The 16,442-nt window shown below is 56.7% G+C and overlaps 2 protein-coding genes, 2 long non-coding RNA genes and 1 pseudogene across 4 annotated transcripts; 1 reads left to right on the top strand and 4 right to left on the bottom strand.

The window, feature by feature from the left end:
- Nucleotides 1–2,492: 2,492 nt before the first annotated feature.
- LOC128135597 (uncharacterized) lies at nt 2,493–4,065 on the bottom strand. The gene is made up of 4 exons (XR_008233153.1): nt 4,034–4,065; nt 3,740–3,833; nt 3,000–3,074; nt 2,493–2,600 (listed from the first exon to the last, which is right to left on the bottom strand). It is a non-coding gene; the product is annotated as an uncharacterized LOC128135597 (long non-coding RNA).
- A 60-nt stretch (nt 4,066–4,125) lies between these two features.
- Nucleotides 4,126–6,277, bottom strand: LOC128135581 (uncharacterized). The gene is made up of 3 exons (XR_008233145.1): nt 6,194–6,277; nt 5,007–5,159; nt 4,126–4,200 (listed from the first exon to the last, which is right to left on the bottom strand). It is a non-coding gene; the product is annotated as an uncharacterized LOC128135581 (long non-coding RNA).
- A 3,634-nt stretch (nt 6,278–9,911) lies between these two features.
- On the bottom strand, nt 9,912–12,624 carry LOC128135721 (ankyrin repeat domain-containing protein 7-like). Its single transcript, XM_052774792.1, has 6 exons — nt 12,291–12,624; nt 11,407–11,521; nt 10,988–11,161; nt 10,793–10,899; nt 10,199–10,336; nt 9,912–10,038 (listed from the first exon to the last, which is right to left on the bottom strand). Exons 1-6 carry the CDS (start codon nt 12,500–12,502, stop codon nt 9,912–9,914), a joined length of 873 nt encoding a protein of 290 aa, XP_052630752.1. The 5' UTR covers nt 12,503–12,624.
- A 196-nt stretch (nt 12,625–12,820) lies between these two features.
- Nucleotides 12,821–14,342, top strand: LOC128135687 (cell cycle regulator of non-homologous end joining-like). The gene is made up of 3 exons (XM_052774754.1): nt 12,821–12,954; nt 13,030–13,093; nt 13,334–14,342. Exons 1-3 carry the CDS (start codon nt 12,821–12,823, stop codon nt 13,559–13,561), a joined length of 426 nt encoding a protein of 141 aa, XP_052630714.1. The 3' UTR covers nt 13,562–14,342.
- Nucleotides 14,343–15,396: 1,054 nt separating this feature from the next.
- Nucleotides 15,397–16,216, bottom strand: LOC128135720 (transmembrane protein 140-like; annotated as a pseudogene).
- Nucleotides 16,217–16,442: the final 226 nt, after the last annotated feature.

The raw sequence follows: 16,442 nt of genomic DNA, 5'->3' as shown, positions 1-16,442 counted from the left end.
AAACTGGGGGCTGGAAGTCAACTAAGTCGACGTCGGCTAACTCGACGGCCGTTCTTCGCTGGTGGCATCACACCTCACGCCATGGCTGGGCGTCTGAGAAGGTCGTTGCCGTCTTTGTGCCCGGAGATGCTGGGTACAGTCTGCCGTCGTCTTTTGTACGCGGTCAGACTCTGGCAAAAAGCTCGTTGAAGCAGGCGGGAGGTCTGGCCGAAGCAAACGGGGCCCGCAGCGCGACATCCCCAGAGCGCCGAAAGCACGAGCGTCGTCGCGGCGGGAAGGGGCCTCGTCTCGTCTCCCCCCCCCCGCCCTGCTCAAAGCAGGGTCAGCCAGGGCCACGTCCAGGCGGGAGCGTCTCCAAGCACAGAGACCCTACAACCTCTCTGTGGCACAAAAAAGCCACCGGTGGGCTGAGCTGGAGCCTCCGGCCTCACCCCGGGGGCCTCCGGCGCGGGAGGCCCCCCGAGGCGGAGGCGGAGGCCTGCAGGCCCTGCCCGAGCTCCGTCATGGCGTCCCCGTCTCCAGCTCGGTCTCTCCCGGCCACGGACCCCAGCCCGCCGGCCGCCTCCCCGTGGCCCTGCTTGGCCACCACCGGGCTGTCTCCGACCCCGCTGGCCGCCACCGGGCCTGAGCCCCGGCCCGGCCTGGCCCGGCTTCTCGGTTCGCCCTCGGCGCCGCCGCCTCCCCAGGCGCTCGTTCGTCCCTGCGGGCTCTCGGCTGCCTTCCCCGGGGACGGCCCCGCTCCCCTCGCTCGTGCGGGCCGAGGCTGGGTCTGCCCCGCTGGCTGCGGGGACCCCCTTCGGCTCCCCGTCCCTGAGGGAGCAGCGTGCCCGCGCTGCTCCCTGACAGCGGTCCCTGGCCGCCCTCGCAGGAGGAAAGGTTTTTCCTCGGGTCGAGGTGGGTTTCTCCCTGCTGCGGCTCGTGCCCGCTGCTTCCCGCCTTTCCCCTCGGCAGGCTGCAAATCCGCCAGGTCCCGGTGGGATCTGCAAAGCGTCCGTGGCTACCGGGAGCTCGCCCACCCCCTTCTGCCCAGACCGGCGGGAGGGTTGCTCTAGAAAGGAGTCTGGCGACCGATGATGAGCAGTCGCTCAGCGCTGGTCCCTGGTCTGAGCACCGCCACGGTTCAAGCCTCCGCAGAGGGAAAGGACACGGACGCGTGCTCCCCGTCGGAGATGTCTGCAGGACTGGGGGTCGTTCCGAGCGAGGGCAGGGAGAGGTGTGCTGACTGCCTGCGTGGGAAGGGAGCCTGAGCGAGCCTTCAGGAACAGGACTCTCCTCGTCCGGACGCGCTAGGTCCGAAGAGCTCCGGTTGTGCAGCAAAACTAAGACCCGTACGAGGTGGCAGAGTTTATTAAATACCAAACTGCGACAGAACACTTGTAATTAGGGGGGGGCGGGGAGGGGGTGGGGTGGGTGCACAGGGTGGAAGGCAAAGGTTTCCAGGCTTCACGCATCTCCCCTGGGAGCACTCTTTTCTGGCACTGGCACTTCCTCCGCTCTTTGTGCATCTTCTCATCGTTAACCGCGTTGGAGGTTCAGCTGTGACTGGAAATCCGTAAGGTGGGGGGCCATCGAGACTGCATTCGTCACCTGCAGACAGAGTATTGAAATGTATTAAAATCTCAGTGTGTGGTGACCAGCTCCGCTGTTCTTGCTCAGGGCCCCCGGCACTGCATGCTGGTCAGTGAGGCCATTGCTGGGACTCCTGGCTCGTGGTTTTTACCCATCACGACAACTACATCTGTGTTCATCAACATCATCATCATCTACTGCCACAACAGGAGCAGGAGCATCAAGAGCAGTCAATCACTTGCAAAATACAGCCAAGAGATAATTAGCAGCGCGGAAAAAAAGTATAGGAAAAGAATCACACGGGTTCTAGCAGAAAAGAATAATCGCCTCAAATCCACCAACCAAACCAGAGCTCAGCTTTCTTCTTAGTTTACCAATTTAGTTAGTCAATTCGGAACAACTTACTTCATCTCTCGCCAGAAACTGAGCTGGGACTTTCTCCTTCGCGCTGCAGACGCAGTCAGGGTTGTCGAAGACATCTGCAGAAGCATCTTCAACCTGCACAGCAAATTAGTAAGGAAAGCGTGAAGCAAAGCAGCAGTCGGCCTTTTGCACACACTCTTACCTAAGCAGCACAGCCCCGGATGGCTTGCTTCATCTGTAATGTGCTTGACAAGCCAGGAATTACTGAGAGCAGCCAGCTCCCCAGCACCACCCAACACTTGGAGGGCCCCAAATTTCTCTGAACAGAAGAGGACAAGACTTCCTTCCCACCCAGGAGAAGTGCAGGCAGCCTGCATTTGCAAGGCCTTTTGCAGCTTTTTAAAACCATAGGCTCATGCACAGAAGCACCTGGCAAGATCGAATGCGAGGCTTGAATTTGCTCGCAAACGGTTATGCACATGCTTTTACACTAGGGTTCAGTAAAGCTTGACTTCTCCTCAGTGTGTATTTCTTTAAAGCACTAAAAAGCCATGCCTGGTCTGTTCTTCCTCCAGCGCGGCGTTTCTTTTCCACGCTTCATCCGGAAGCGCTTCCGATCGGCATTGCGTCTTGCCCAGCTTCTTTACTTCCTTGCTTTCACTGCCACGCTTTCAAAATAGAAAAGATGCATCACACACAGAGCACAGGAACAGGATCCACACGCAGAATGTGCAGCCAGCCTTCTCCACAAAGGAGAAAACATGTATCTCCCAAGTCCAGTCTCCTCTCACAGCTCTCACCCACAGCTGTCTCTCCTGTCCACAGCACACAGCCTACCCATCAAAGGAATCGTGCTGATGAACGCAAGTGCCCGCATATTGTCTACCGAGCAGATGCAAAACACAGTAGCACCAGGGGAATGAGGAAACGTATAGACTTTTCCCCTGAGGGTGTCCTGCCCAAAAACCTGGGGGATTCCCCGCAGCCCACCTGACCTTTTCATAAATTACCTGCCCACGAGAAATTCAAAGACTAAAACCAGTCGTTCCCAGAAGCTGTTCATATACCTGCCGACGTCGGTGTTCCTTTGCAGTCCGTGTTGTCCGAAAGCCGGTTACCGAGTCCTCCAGGCCATTATGAGACTACAGCAGCATTAAAAGAAGAAAAAAGAAGTCACACTAGGACTTCCCTGGCTGAAGGTCATACCTCACGGCAGCGCCAACCAAGCATACAAAATATGGCCTATGGAGGTGTCATTCCCTTATTAGTTGCAGCCTTTCATCTTTGGAGGTCTTCTCGTTGCATTACAGACCTACACCTTCTGGCCAAGGAATCCATGGCCACTAACATGGGAAGGTGCCCAGAGTACAGGCCACGGAAGAATTCCTGTCCCAGTCTGATGATGCCAGTCAGGCCTCCAGGACTACGTGCTCACCACCACCAGAGCCCAAGGAGTGTCCGCAACCGAAGGCACCAAACCCCTCTACCGCAGGACTGTCTGAAGTGCTGCCTGAGGTCTCAAGCTCACGACTGGTCTAAAGCAGAAAATACTTAAGCCAGTGCATTGCTGTCAAGTCCTTAACAAAGATGGCATTAAGAAGGACTTGCTATAGTCTCACGGAACAACTCTCAAAGCCAGAAAGCTGGGGGAATGGGCCAGCAGGACTTTCAGAGCAGCCTGTAGTCAGTAGAACAGAGAAACTGATCTCTCCTAGGCTCTCCAGGAAAACCTCATCTTAAAATTTCCCGCACAGATACAGAACTAGGCTCTGTAGCTCACGAAAAGGGAAGGCTGTGAGTAGCTTACTAAGGCACAGGCTTGCAGTTTTTTCCAAAGGGCTTCGATGGTCTTTGCTTGTTGCTGGACTGTGGTTTCCAGCCTGGCCTTTTCACCTTGGAGCCTGGAAAAGAAGGACAGGCCTTATCACAGGAGGCCACAAGAGCACAAATCCCCAAAGAAGAATGTGAAAGAACCTCATCTAAAACAAAAGCGTCTTTGAAAATCGTGTATTATTATCTTGCTGGGATGCAAGAAGACAGTCCTGTTGTTTTCGCACAATCGCAGAAAGCGAAGCCTTGCTCCACTCTGTTACTTCCTTACCGTCGTATGTGGTCTTCCAGCTCTGGGATAGCTGCAGTTCCAGAAGAAGTGGTCAGAAGGTCCTGCAGGTTCCTGGAAGTTAGTTCCCTCTCGTTCCTCCTGATGGCATCCTTCAGGTACTCGGCATAACACTCAGTCCGGGTATGCCGTTCTTTTAATTCCTGCAGCTGTCAAACCACAAGAAGAATCGCCGGTAGTCAACTTAGGTTTGATAAAAAGGAGTGGACTGCTCTGACTCTCATGTCGACTCTCAAAACCCACGTTACTTCATCTTTTACACTGGCCCCTCTCCTACGTCTAAAATGATTTCCTAAAGCGTTTCCTAAACGCTGCCACAACGCTCCTCCTCCTCTCTCAAGGACTCCAAACACTCTTTGTAGCCGCTTGTTGGCTACTCCAACACGGTTAGCAGCTCCTCCTGCTCCTAAAGTGACTTTGCAGCTCCATAACAATGATGACGTGATGAGGAACTGCAAAAAAGCGTGAGCACAACACTCCAGCATGCCTACTCTTTCTCTGTCAGCACACACTCCGCTTTGCCGAGCCAAAGAGAAGCAGCAAATACACGTGATCCGTGAACCTTGAGAAGCAGCTGTTTGAAAGGAATACCCCCCCCCTTCTCCAATCAAGGACAAAGTGACTTCACGGTTAGTGGCCTTACTAATTGTAGGCGCCAGGCTTATAAAACAAGGCGAGTCAATTACATGTCACTCGGTCTGCTCCTGTTGCAAAGGTGTCTAGCGTACTAAGACCACCTCAGTGCAGCCCTCCGCTCTTACTTCAAGTGGTGCAAACAGGCAGGCACCCAAGGCAGCAGTGCTGTTCCCTCCCATCCCGCTCATCACAGCGAACCGCACACTGAACCACCCTGGGTTACACAAAACCCCCAAGAAAGGATCAGGTCCCCGCTCTGGTTTGCTACAAAAAAGGCCTGGGCCCCTGCCAAGAGACAAGAGACAGGCTTTCTCCATACCTTAGCTTTGGAACGGTACAGTTTCTTCTGCAACTGCAGTTTCTGTTCCTGCAGGTACACGCTGTAGCACTTCACAGCTTCAGGTGAAGCTTCTGTGAGGGAGCTCCTTTTGAGAGGGTTGGCGAGCTCCTGCCACGGCTGCTTGACCCATGTCTAAAGAAATGGTGTTCCATGAGCATGGAGAAATCAGTGAGAAGATGACAACACGAGAGATGCTTTTACTCATGGGATGATATCATTAGCTCGGCCTTCAGGGTGGCCAGCAGGTCGAGGGAGGTGATTCTGCCCGTCTACTCTGCTCTCATGAGACCCCACCTGTAGTAATGCATCCAGCTCTGGGGTCCCCAGCACAAGGAGGACATGGACCTGCTCAAGCAGGTCCAGAGGAGGGCCACAACAATGATCAGAGGGCTGGAACACCTCTCCCGTGAAGAAAGGCTGAGAGAGTTGGGGTTGTTCAGCCTGGGGAAAAGCGAGCTCTGGGGAGACCTTACTGCGGCCTTTCAAAATAGAAAGAGAGAGAGAGACTTTTTACTAAGGCCTGAAGTGACAGGACAAGGGGCAACTGTTTTAAACTGAAAGAGGGTAGATTTAGAGTGGGCATAAGGAAGACATTTTTTGCAATGAGGGTGGTGGGACACTGGACCAGGTTGCCCAGAGAAATTGTGGCTGCCCCATCTCTGGAAGTGTTCAGGCTGGATGGGGCTTTGAGCAAGCTGATCTAGTGGAAGGTGTCCCTGCCCATGGCAGGGGGGGTTGCACTAGATGATCTTTAAAGGACTCTTCCAACTCAAACCATTCTATGCTTCTGTGACTCAGTGAATTCAAACATAAGAGATTTTGGCCGCCACCAGCAGGCAACTGTCTCAGCTGAGCATATCTACAGGATCGCCAGCTCTTCGTGAGGCTTTCTCTTTCCTAATACACAGAAAAGGCTAAATATTCTTCTCCTTGGAATAGAGGATGAGAGTCTGCGCACGTGCTTTCGTCCAACCCACTGTTTTCCCTCTTTATGCAGCCCTTCGGCTTCACAAAGGGAACAAAATGAGGTGCGAAATACACCTCAGGTCCGGATTCAGTCACCTCCTCTCAGCAGCGTTCCAAAATGAACACAGTAGCAAGAACAGATCTCTGTACACTGACTGGTTCTATTTATGGATATCTGCATCAGCCTCTACTAGAGTCACCTGTCTGTCGCCTTGAAGGTCGGTTTGACATGAAGCATCCTTCTTTAGCTGAAGCTCTTCTCTCTCCGGTGCAGAAACCTGAGCAAGTGAGAACACAGACAGACAGATCGTGGGGAAAGGAATCCCCAGCAAGACTGCAGCATCGCACTGCATTGCAGCACCGGGGATACGGGAGCGTGACTTCGGCATTACCTCTGGAAAACAAAGTAACTTGCTCTCAGAAGAGTCAAAACCTCCCTCTTACCTGTGCTCCTGCTGCTGGGAAGACACCTACAAAGGAGGCAAGAAGCGAGACGCTGCTGTGAGTGCTTATTTCACTCTGCTTCTCCCCATCTGCTTCACCGCAGAAAAGCTTACAAAGGTAACCATTTAGTGCGTCAGGAAATTACCGTTGCCGCTCTCCTCTGCAACACGCTGCACCCATGCTTCACGTCTGCATACAGGTGGAAGCTGCACGACGGCCGACGCTTTCGCTGGAGCTTCGCAATCCGACTGCGTAATTGAAAAGACGTGCGTGAGAACTGGCACAGACTCCTCCTCAACCCGTTTCCACGCACAAAGCTCCCGCTTCAGCCAACACCCGTAACGTGGTATCAGATGATGGAAAGAACGGAAAGGGCAAACACCACCGGCGTGTTAGGCATCTCTGTTGAGCAGGGCTTTCAAAAGGGGCCGATGTACACCTGCCCAAGGCAGAGAGGACCTAGGCAGAAGCAGCTAAGCGTCTAGAGTGTAGGCCCTATGGGCAACCATTTGACACTGACTCTATGATTCTGTGAATCTACCTGTCACCATCCCTGGGGGTATTTAGCAGAGGTGTAGATGTGGCGCTGGGGTACACGGTTTAGGGCTGGGCTTGGCAGTGTTGGGTTTACGGTTGGACTTTTAAGGGTCTTTTCCAACCTAAACGACTCTATGAATCTACCTCAGAATCAAAAGGGGAGTCATCATCTAGCTGCTGTGCTCCTGCTGCTGGGAAGACACCTACAAAGGAGGCAAGAAGCGAGATGCTGCTGTGAGTGCTTATTTCACTCTGCTTTTCCCCATGTGCTTCACTGCAGAGAAGCTTACAAAGGTAACCATTTAGTGCGTCAGGAAATTACCGTTGCCGCTCTCCTCTGCAACGGGCTGCACCCATGCTCCAAGTTTGTGTGCAGGTGGAATCCACACGCCGGCCGTCACATTCATTGGAGCTTCACAATCCGACTGCGTAATTGAAAAGACGTGCGTGAGAACTGGCACAGACTCCTCCTCAACCCGTTTCCACGCACAAAGCTCCCACTTCAGCCAACACCCGTAACGTGGTATCAGATGATGGAAAGAACGGAAAGGGCAAACACCACCGGCGTGTTAGGCATCTCTGTTGAGCAGGGCTTTCAAAAGGGGCCGACGTACCCCTGCCCAAGGCAGAGAGGACCTAGGCAGAAGCAGCTAAGCGTCTAGAGTGTAGGCCCTATGGGCAACCATTTGACACTGACTCTATGATTCTATGAATCTACCTGTCACCATCCCTGGGGGTATTTAGCAGAGGTGTAGATGTGGCGCTGGGGTACATGGTTTAGGGGTGGGCTTGGCAGTGTTGGGTTTACGGTTGGACTTTTAAGGGTCTTTTCCAACCTAAACGACTCTATGAATCTACCTCAGAATCAAAAGGGGAGTCATCATCTAGCTGCTGTGCTCCTGCTGCTGGGAAGACACCTACAAAGGAGGCAAGAAGCGAGACGCTGCTGTGAGTGCTTATTTCACTCTGCTTTTCCCCATGTGCTTCACTGCAGAGAAGCTTACAAAGGTAACCATTTAGTGCGTCAGGAAATTACCGTTGCCGCTCTCCTCTGCAACGGGCTGCGCGCACGCTCCCTTTCCATCTGCAGCAGGAGGCAGCTCGTCGGCCGACGCTTTTCTTGGAGCTTCACAATCCGACTGCGTAATTGAAAAGACGTGCGTGAGAACTGGCACAGACTCCTCCTCAACCCGTTTCCACGCACAAAGCTCCCACTTCAGCCAACACCCGTAACGTGGTATCAGATGATGGAAAGAACGGAAAGGCAAACACCACCGGCGTGTTAGGCATCTCTGTTGAGCAGGGCTTTCAAAAGGGGCCGATGTACACCTGCCCAAGGCAGAGAGGACCTAGGCAGAAGCAGCTAAGCGCCTAGAGTGTAGGCCCTATGGGCAACCATTTGACACTGACTCTATGATTCTATGAATGTACCTCAGAATCAAAAGAGGAGTCGTAATCTTCCTCTTCTTGTCCTCCTGCTGCTGGCAAGACACCTACAAAGGAGGTAAGATGTGAGACTCTGCTGTGAGTGCTTATTTCACTCTGCCTTTCCCCATCCCTCAAGCCCTGCATCCAATCAAGAGGTTATCATTCTTCTACAGGCCAGTGATTTGTCTTCATCACCTCCTCCACGGTGAAGGATCCTACCTGCTCCGGTCAGTGTAGGGGTGCCCAAGGGAGAGTCAGCAGTCTTCCCAGAGCAAGAGCTGTCAAGCACTGCTGGGCCTTCTGTGCCTCCTGCAGAACATTCTCCCCTCATTTCACAGCCGGTGTTTTGCTCCAGTTGCTTCTGAATACTATATACAGAAAGGAAGGAAATGCATTTGTTAAAAATACCCCCCCGCTTGCATACACTCTCTACTGGAAGAGCAACAGCCATTCATGAGCCATCCGAGCCATATTCATAGCCAGCTGGTAAAGGGTAACACCCACACCCAGCGACACCTTGCTGCACGACTACTGGAGGCTGAAATACTCACTACAGGCATGTTCGTGCTGCAGGTGCTTATTCTTGTCTATGGAGTATCTCAGCCCCACTGGTTACAGTCTCATCCGACAAACCCCCTCTCCATTTTGAGGGCCATTGAGATTAAGACAACCCTTGGCAGACTGACATCTCACTACAAGGCTTCTACCTCAGTGGGATGCTACACTAATGCTGCAGCTACTCTTCCCGTGAAGCTGGGGTAACGTCTCCTCAAACCCAGTCCTGACTTTGAAGGGCTTAAGAAATTCCCATGGTCAGCCAGAGGACCGGAGAGTTTAGAGAGCTCCTAGTTGGGATATCAAGAGGCCAACAAAGATTGTGGTTGCATGGCAAGCACTGCAGGCGCTAATACATTGTAGAGGTGTTATCTTCTAACAACCTTGGCTGAGGGTCAGGTGGGGCTCTGGAGAGAGACCACTTTCAGGTTTGCTGCATAAGCAGAACTAAAACCAAAAAAAACCCCCCAAACAAGAAAAGAAAATACTAGAAACGTGCTCCAGACCAAGGCTGCTATGCAAAGTGGTGCATTAGCACAACAGGGATGCTGTGCCAGAAGCCGGGAGGGAAGGAACGAGCATCTTGTTTTGCTAGAGCAATCCTCAGACGTGCTTTACTCCTAAAGGGGTTTTTACTCCACAGTTTACCCAGGCACCCTTCTCTCCTGCTTCCCATCGATCCAGGCTGACAGAAGGGGCAGGGGGAGAAGAAATGAAGTCAAGACCCAGTGACAAGAGGTCACGGGCAGCTGTTTTTGGCTAGAGAAGGCATGCTCGTAGGAAGAATGCCGTTCATTCACCCATCACTAGGCTACCGTCACTAGGAAAGTGGGCTCTTTCCTTCAGCCTAGCTGTTAAGCACACATAGCCACCTTAGTGAAGGAACGGCCAGTGGTGCAAAGCTACCCACGAGAGAAGGAAAACCGCTGAAGAGTTTACCTCAGGGGATATCAGTTAGATCCCCTCTGAAACAAAAGGCAAGTAGTTGCTAGTCAGTTGAGTGGAGTGGAGCTTGGCAGCACACAGGTGAATTCTCAGAGGGAACTGTGGGGGGAAGTTTTCCTCAACTTCCAAATCCAGTCTTGACACGGAAAGAGATGCATCAGAAGACATCACGGAGCCCAGCTTCAACAAAGGTCTCAATGCCTCACTAAACCCCAGCGATGTTACCAAAAAGGGCCGTACATCAGCACGCACATTCTGAGAACGCGGCCGCTCTAACGAGGATGTAAAACACTTACACAGCATGCTGAGACAGTCTGGCATAATGTAGAACTGTGCAGCCACACAGGTCTTCCTGAGAAAGATCAGCACCATACTGCAGGAGAATTTGTATTATATTCATATCCCCAGCAAGAGCAGCAACCATAAGGGTGGTCCTAAAGCATCCAAGAGAAGAAAGGAAATACATCAGCTTCTGCGGACATTGCATTGCCATTACTTCAGTCCCTCTTTGCTCCCCAAAGAATTCATTTCCCTTCTCCTACAGGCAGAGTGAAAGCACAGCCAAATACGTGGAAGCGTTGGAGAATTCAGGTTGGCAGGACCTCAGGAGGTCTCCAGGCCAACCACCTGCCCAGAGCAGGCTCGGGGCATGTGTGTGTGTGCGCGCGCGTGCGGCACCACAGCCAACACTTTCTTGCAGTCCTCAGGGCAGAAACTGTCCCCTGAGGTAAGAAAGCAGCCGAGTGTGGGTCTGCTTTCACAAGTCACACAGAAGGAGCTCCTTCTGGGCAGCTGCTGGTTCTTTTTCAAAGCTCATTCCTATGCCTCCCCCCGGTCCAACTTGAAGAATGCTAAAGGCGTCCCACGCGCACTTTTGACAAACCCTTCACCTTTTATGCTTATCTCGAGCATGCACGTCAGCTCCTTTTTGAAGAAGGAACTCCACCAACTCTTCAGAGCACTTGGTGATCGCAACAGTAAGCGGAGTGTATCCCAACTGAAAGGGGAAATCATCTCCCTTAGAATAACACAGAAAAGTCAAGCAAGTTTTGGGAAGAGGAACCTTACCCAAAGTCCAAGCTAACCTTATTCTGAGCTTCAATATCGGCTTTGTGCTCCAGTAACAGCTCGACTAGGGGTTTGCTAGCAGTGATGGCAGCCAGGTGAAGCGCAGTGTTGCCGCTAGCATCTCTGAGGTTAGGGTTGGCACCATGCTCCAGCAGAATAGCCACACAGTCTTTGTGCTGGTGCTCTACTGCCTGGAAATAAGACACAAAGGAGGAATAACTTCCAACATCTACATTTCTCACTGTCAGAACTCCCGCACCTTCCCAACAGTGGGAAGTATAAGCGCCTTCAAAGATTAGGCAACATACGCCCCTTCCCCGCTGACTGCAACATACCTGTTTCTACGCAGGCCTACGTAAAGAATCACGCAAGGTCCGTATCGTTCAGCGCATAATCGATAATCCCAACGCGCAACAGCATAACATATTCCACATACCTTCATCAGTGGTGATTTCTTAAAGCGGTCACGAGGGTTTAGCTGGCATTTCTCTCTTGCTAGGAATCGGACGACATCTGCCCGGCCTTTCGCACAAGCCAGATGCAGAGGCGTCCTAGAAACGAAACATATTCAGTCAACACGGACAGCTGAAGACACCGTTTCAGGCTGCGGTGCCCGCCGCGCGGGGCCACACGCCTCAACTGGCAAAAACCAAGCTGAAAGCAAGCTTCCGCGGTCCGGAGCTGGTGGCAGCAGTGGCACACCCGAAGCCTGGGGCTGGCCAGGAAAAATCCCCAGCACATCCCTGGAGTCGGGAGGCATTTCCTCAGCCGTGTCAATGAACCTGCGCCCGCACGGACGGACTCCTGTGCCCAGGCACTGGTCCCTGCCTCCAGCAGGACTGCCCAGCCACCCAGCCCAGCGAAGGAGACCGCATCTTGGCAGTCCGGAGGCTGCGGAGAGTGTGGAGTCTGCGGAAGCCCTGGGTTCCCCCCCCACCCCCGAGCAGTCCCACGCCAGGCGTGTCCCAGAGACGGAGGGCACGGGGTTTCTAGCAGCGGCGGGACGGCCGTGCCCTGTCTTTCTGCGAGTCCATGCCCCCGCTCAAGCAAGCCGCTCCGTCGGGCAACAGGCAAGCAGCCGTCTCTGCTTGGACGAAGGGCTGCTGAGCTCCGCAGAAGACTCACTGCAGGGGCCGGGCCGGCGGGGGAGGGCAGGGGGGACGGGCAGGGGGTCGCCGCCTCCCGCCCCAGCCGGGGCAGGCCCCCGGTAAGGCCGGCGCCGCGGAGCCGGCCCGGCTCCTCAGGGCGCTTGCCACCGGGCTGGGCTCCGCCGGGGTGGCCGGCCGGAGGCTTTTGCTCCGGGCGCCGCCCGCCCCTTACTGCTTCTCCGCGTCCCGCCTGTTGATGCGGAATCTCTTCCTCCACCAGTGCCGCTGCAGCCGCGCCAGGTCACCTCCGGCGGCCGCGCCGTGCAGCCCGCCCCGGGGCTTCTCCCGGACCTCGGAGGGCTCGGCGGCGCAGGGTCCGGCATCGCCGTCGGAGGGCGGCGGCCGCCGCACCCTCCCCAGGCAGCACGAGAAGAGCCGCTGCATGCCGCCGCGGGGATGGCGCCCGGCGGGCTCTGCCGAGCCCCGGGCGGTCTCCCCGAGGCCCAACCGAGCGAAGCAGGGGCGAGAAGAGCCGAGCCCCGAGCGCCGGCCGCCGCTCGGCAGCTCCGGTCGCTCCCGCTCCGCACAGGACGCCGTCTGCGCCGGCAGGGGGCAGCCTAGCAACGGGGCGTCACACAGGGGGCGCGGCGGCCGGGGAGGAGGGGGCGGTTCCAAGGGGGGATTCCACGGGGGGCGGGCCCAAGGGGGGCGGCTCCCGGGGCGGCCCCGCCCCGCCCCGCCCCGCCCCGCCCGGCGCGGGCAATGGCGGCGGGCGGCAGGCGGCGGGTGCTGCCGGCCTGGCTGGAGGCGGCGGGGGACGAGCGGGTGGTCGCGGCGGGGACCCCCCCCGCCAAGGGCGGGCAGCGGCGGCGGCGGCAGGCGGCGGCAGGCGGCGGGTCCCAGGTAGCGCCGCTGGGGCGGGCGAGGCCGGGCCCGGTTCGCCCTGAGCGTCTTCCCCGTGCGGTTGGCAGGGCGGCGGTGTACTGCATGACCGAGGCGGAGCTGGTGGATGTGGCCCTGGCGGTCCTGGCGGAGGTGAGCGCGGACCCCCCGGGGCGGGGGCGGGGGCGGGGGCGGGGGACACACACACGCACACGGTCCTGGCAGCGGGGAGGGCTCGGGGGAGCGGGCAGGGAGCGCTGCCGGCGGCGGCGGCGGCTCCCTGGGGCCTGGCCGGGGGTGTCCCGCGGTGGGGGGGGCGGGCGGGCTGCTCCTTCTGCCCCTCGGGGTGCAATTCGCGCCCAGCCGGCTCTGGTTGTTTTTCCCTTTGGCTAGAACCTGCAGCGCGAGGAAGGTGAGGAGAAGGCCCGGTCCGGGAGCCGGGAGGAGCAGGAGCTCCAGCCGACGCCAAAGGAGGCTCCGGGAAGCACGGCCAGCAGCGGGGGAGGCAGCGGCCGCAGCCCGGCTCTCCCGTCCCCTGCCGGTGGCGCCGCGGGGAGGCCAGGCTGGGAGGACTCTGAGGACGATGCTCTGAAATACGTCAGGGAGATCTTTTTCAGCTGACGTTGCCTGCTCCGCCGCTGCCCAGGAGCCAAGGGGACACCCAGGACGGTGGGAGGAGGACCTGGAGCGGGCTGTGGAGCTGCTGTGTTGGTAGCCTGCGGAGCTGGTAGGAGGCCCGCGAAAGCCATGGGGGAGAGGAAGGGGGCACTGGCTTCTCCCGGTGTGTGCTGGCTTCAGCGGGCTTTGGCTCCGGGTTAGGTTGTGTTCAGTTTTGCTCGGCATCTCGGAGCACGGAGAGATGAAAGAGGAGGTGTGGGTTCCCGTGAGCGTCCCTTTGGTGGGTCGGTGTCGGGGCTCGAGGGGAGCAGGGAGTTGCTGGCCCTGGCAGGCTTTTGCTGGCTCTGCGGAGCCGAATAGTCGCGGTCCAGCCTTGGGGCTCCCTTGTCCTTGCGGTCCCTCCGTGACAGCTGCCGTGGGGCCTGGCAGGCTGTCCCCGTTGGGCCTGACGCTGGATTTGCCCGCAGGCTCGGGCAGGCCTCCCGTAGCTGGGGAGGACACGGGTGGGAGCAGACTGGCAGGGGCAGGGACCGTTCTGAGGGGGCTGACCCCATGGCAGGGTGCGCGGGGGTCTAGGGAGGGATAAGGATGGCTCAGTGGCAAGAGCCAGTCTGAAGCGGGGATGAACAAACCACACGAAGCCAGGGCAGGTGCGAGAGCCTTTCATGAAACGCAGAATCAGTCACAGCAGCGTCACCAGCCACACCCCCACCACGAGGGCAGCAGGGGAGAAAACGGCCCCTGGTGTCCCGAAGGGGATGGGGGGAAAGCAGGCGCTGCTTTGTGCGAGGTTAAGGGGATGGGGGGGGGAAGCAGGCGCTGCTTTGTGCGAGGTTACAGACGTGGCACGGAGCGGTGCTGCGCACCGCCGCTAAGGCGGAGAGACCCCATCCAGTGCGCTGGCTGCGATGGCCCAGCTGGGGCACTGCACCCCAGCCTTCGGCAGCCCTTGCGCTGCTCCCCGAGCACACGCTTGCACGGGGCGTGCGTTGGTGTGGGCTAGCTTTGCGGTGACCTGCCCTCGCGCAGAACCCGTTCTCCTGGAGTCTCAAAGGCTGCTGGACTGCTGGGCTCAGCCCCGTAATGTCAGTGGGGACAAACCTGGGGCTCTGCACCAAAATCCTCTGCTTCCTCGTGGAAACCCTCCTCCTCCTCAGAGCTGTGTTCAGTGCTCAGCAAGTTGTTGGGCTGCCCCTGCAGGGGCTCTGCTGCTGCTTGGGGTTGGATGTGGGCCACTTCACCCGAATGAACTAAAGCAGAGTCACTCCAGGTGTTATTCCAGCAGGTGAAGTACAGGTGCTCCTGCTGAAGAGTATTTCCAGTGCCCCTCTGGGGCTGCCACTGCTGTGGTGGCAGTGTGAAGCCACAGCTCCTCAAGTTGCTTCGAAGGCGTCCCTGGTTAGTTCGGGAGGTGGAGAAGGAGCAGAGTCTCTTTGGGCAACGCCAAGAAAGGAAGCCTGCTTGCTTCTCTGCCTGCTTATACTTAGGCTAGATATGGCCAGAGGGTTGTGTCCGCTGTGTGCTGGTTCTGATCCGTCCCCTTCGCTCTCCTCTGGGTCAGGGCCAGAAATGCTGTCGCTTATGATGCTGTGCCCCAGGCCGAGGGGCGTGTTGCACGCTGCTGTTCCCAGAAAGCTTCCACGCCGTGCTGCGGGTGTTGGTGTCTGCTGCCTGCTTGCTGCAGGAGCACTGCACGCAGCCGTTTGCCAGAGGCTGGAGATGGGCCTTTGGACTAAGGATCAAATTCCTACCAGTGACTAAAGCTGTAGCGGGATTACTGTTTTAAAGCATGTTATCAATAGCGCTTGCATCTTCTTCGCCCTCAAATGCCGACGGGCAGGGCCCCGTCAGGAAAAGGGCTTTGACCCGGGTGTGTGTTGCTTGGCCCAGCTGAGGTACATAAGTGGCAGTGAGAATCTGGAGCAGTAGCAGAGCCTGAGTCCCAAGCAATGCCAGGAAGCCCCCAGTGAAATCAGAGAGGTGAATCCACTGCGAGGTTTGGAAAAGAAACGTACCCAGGCCTCCAGAGAGGATTATCATCTTGATGATGAGTATGATGAGGATCGCCTTCCAGCCCTCCCTCTCCTCTCTGCACTGCACGTGTGCAACAAAAACGGGGTAGAAGATGCTGAAGACCAGGCAGGCGTACACACAAACCCTGGCTAGCACCATTCCTGGTAGGCTGATGCCCATCACCTGCAGATGCTTGTACTCCAGGCACTGCAGCTCCCCAGCTGTCGCGTTCCACAGGCAGAAGTTGTAAAAGCCAATGCGTTTGTCAGGGCGGTCGACCGGGTTCCCGGCTTCCCACAGCAGCGCGTAGAGCATCAAGGCCAAGTTTCCAGCAGCCTCAAGGAAGGTCAGTGCACACAGCAGGTGCCCGGTGCACCGCTGCTGCAGCAGCAGACCCATCCTGGCGCCTGCGTGCTCTCTTGATACCGTGGTACAGCCTGCTGTGGGGACGCCTGCTGCCAAACACGAAGGGGGGGAACCCACTGGTGGTTGCGTCTCATGGCACCCTTCCCAAGGTGTGCTCTGAGCCTGTGGCCCTGAGGTCTCGGGACTCCCCTTGCAAGTAGAGCAGGAGCGTCTCTGACTGTGCTGTGCCTGTGTTACTGGGTGGGGGGGTGTGCATTTTTGGTCACAGCAAAGGTGGCTTTAATGATGTCCTGTGTGTGGACCATCACTGGGAGGACAGTATGGCTCCCTTAGCCCCACACGGGCCCTTTGCACCACGGCCTCATGTTGGACTGTCCGGGTTTCGGCTGGGATAGAGTTAACTGTCTTCCTAGTAGCTGGTACCGTGCTCCGTGCTCCGTTTTGAGTTCAGTATGCGAAGAATGTTGATAACACTGATGTTTTCAGTTGTTGCTCAGTAGTGTTC

Source organism: Harpia harpyja, chromosome 23, assembly GCF_026419915.1.
Source record: "Harpia harpyja isolate bHarHar1 chromosome 23, bHarHar1 primary haplotype, whole genome shotgun sequence".
NCBI lineage: Eukaryota > Metazoa > Chordata > Aves > Accipitriformes > Accipitridae > Harpia > Harpia harpyja.
This window is presented reverse-complemented; position numbering and strand designations above follow the sequence as displayed.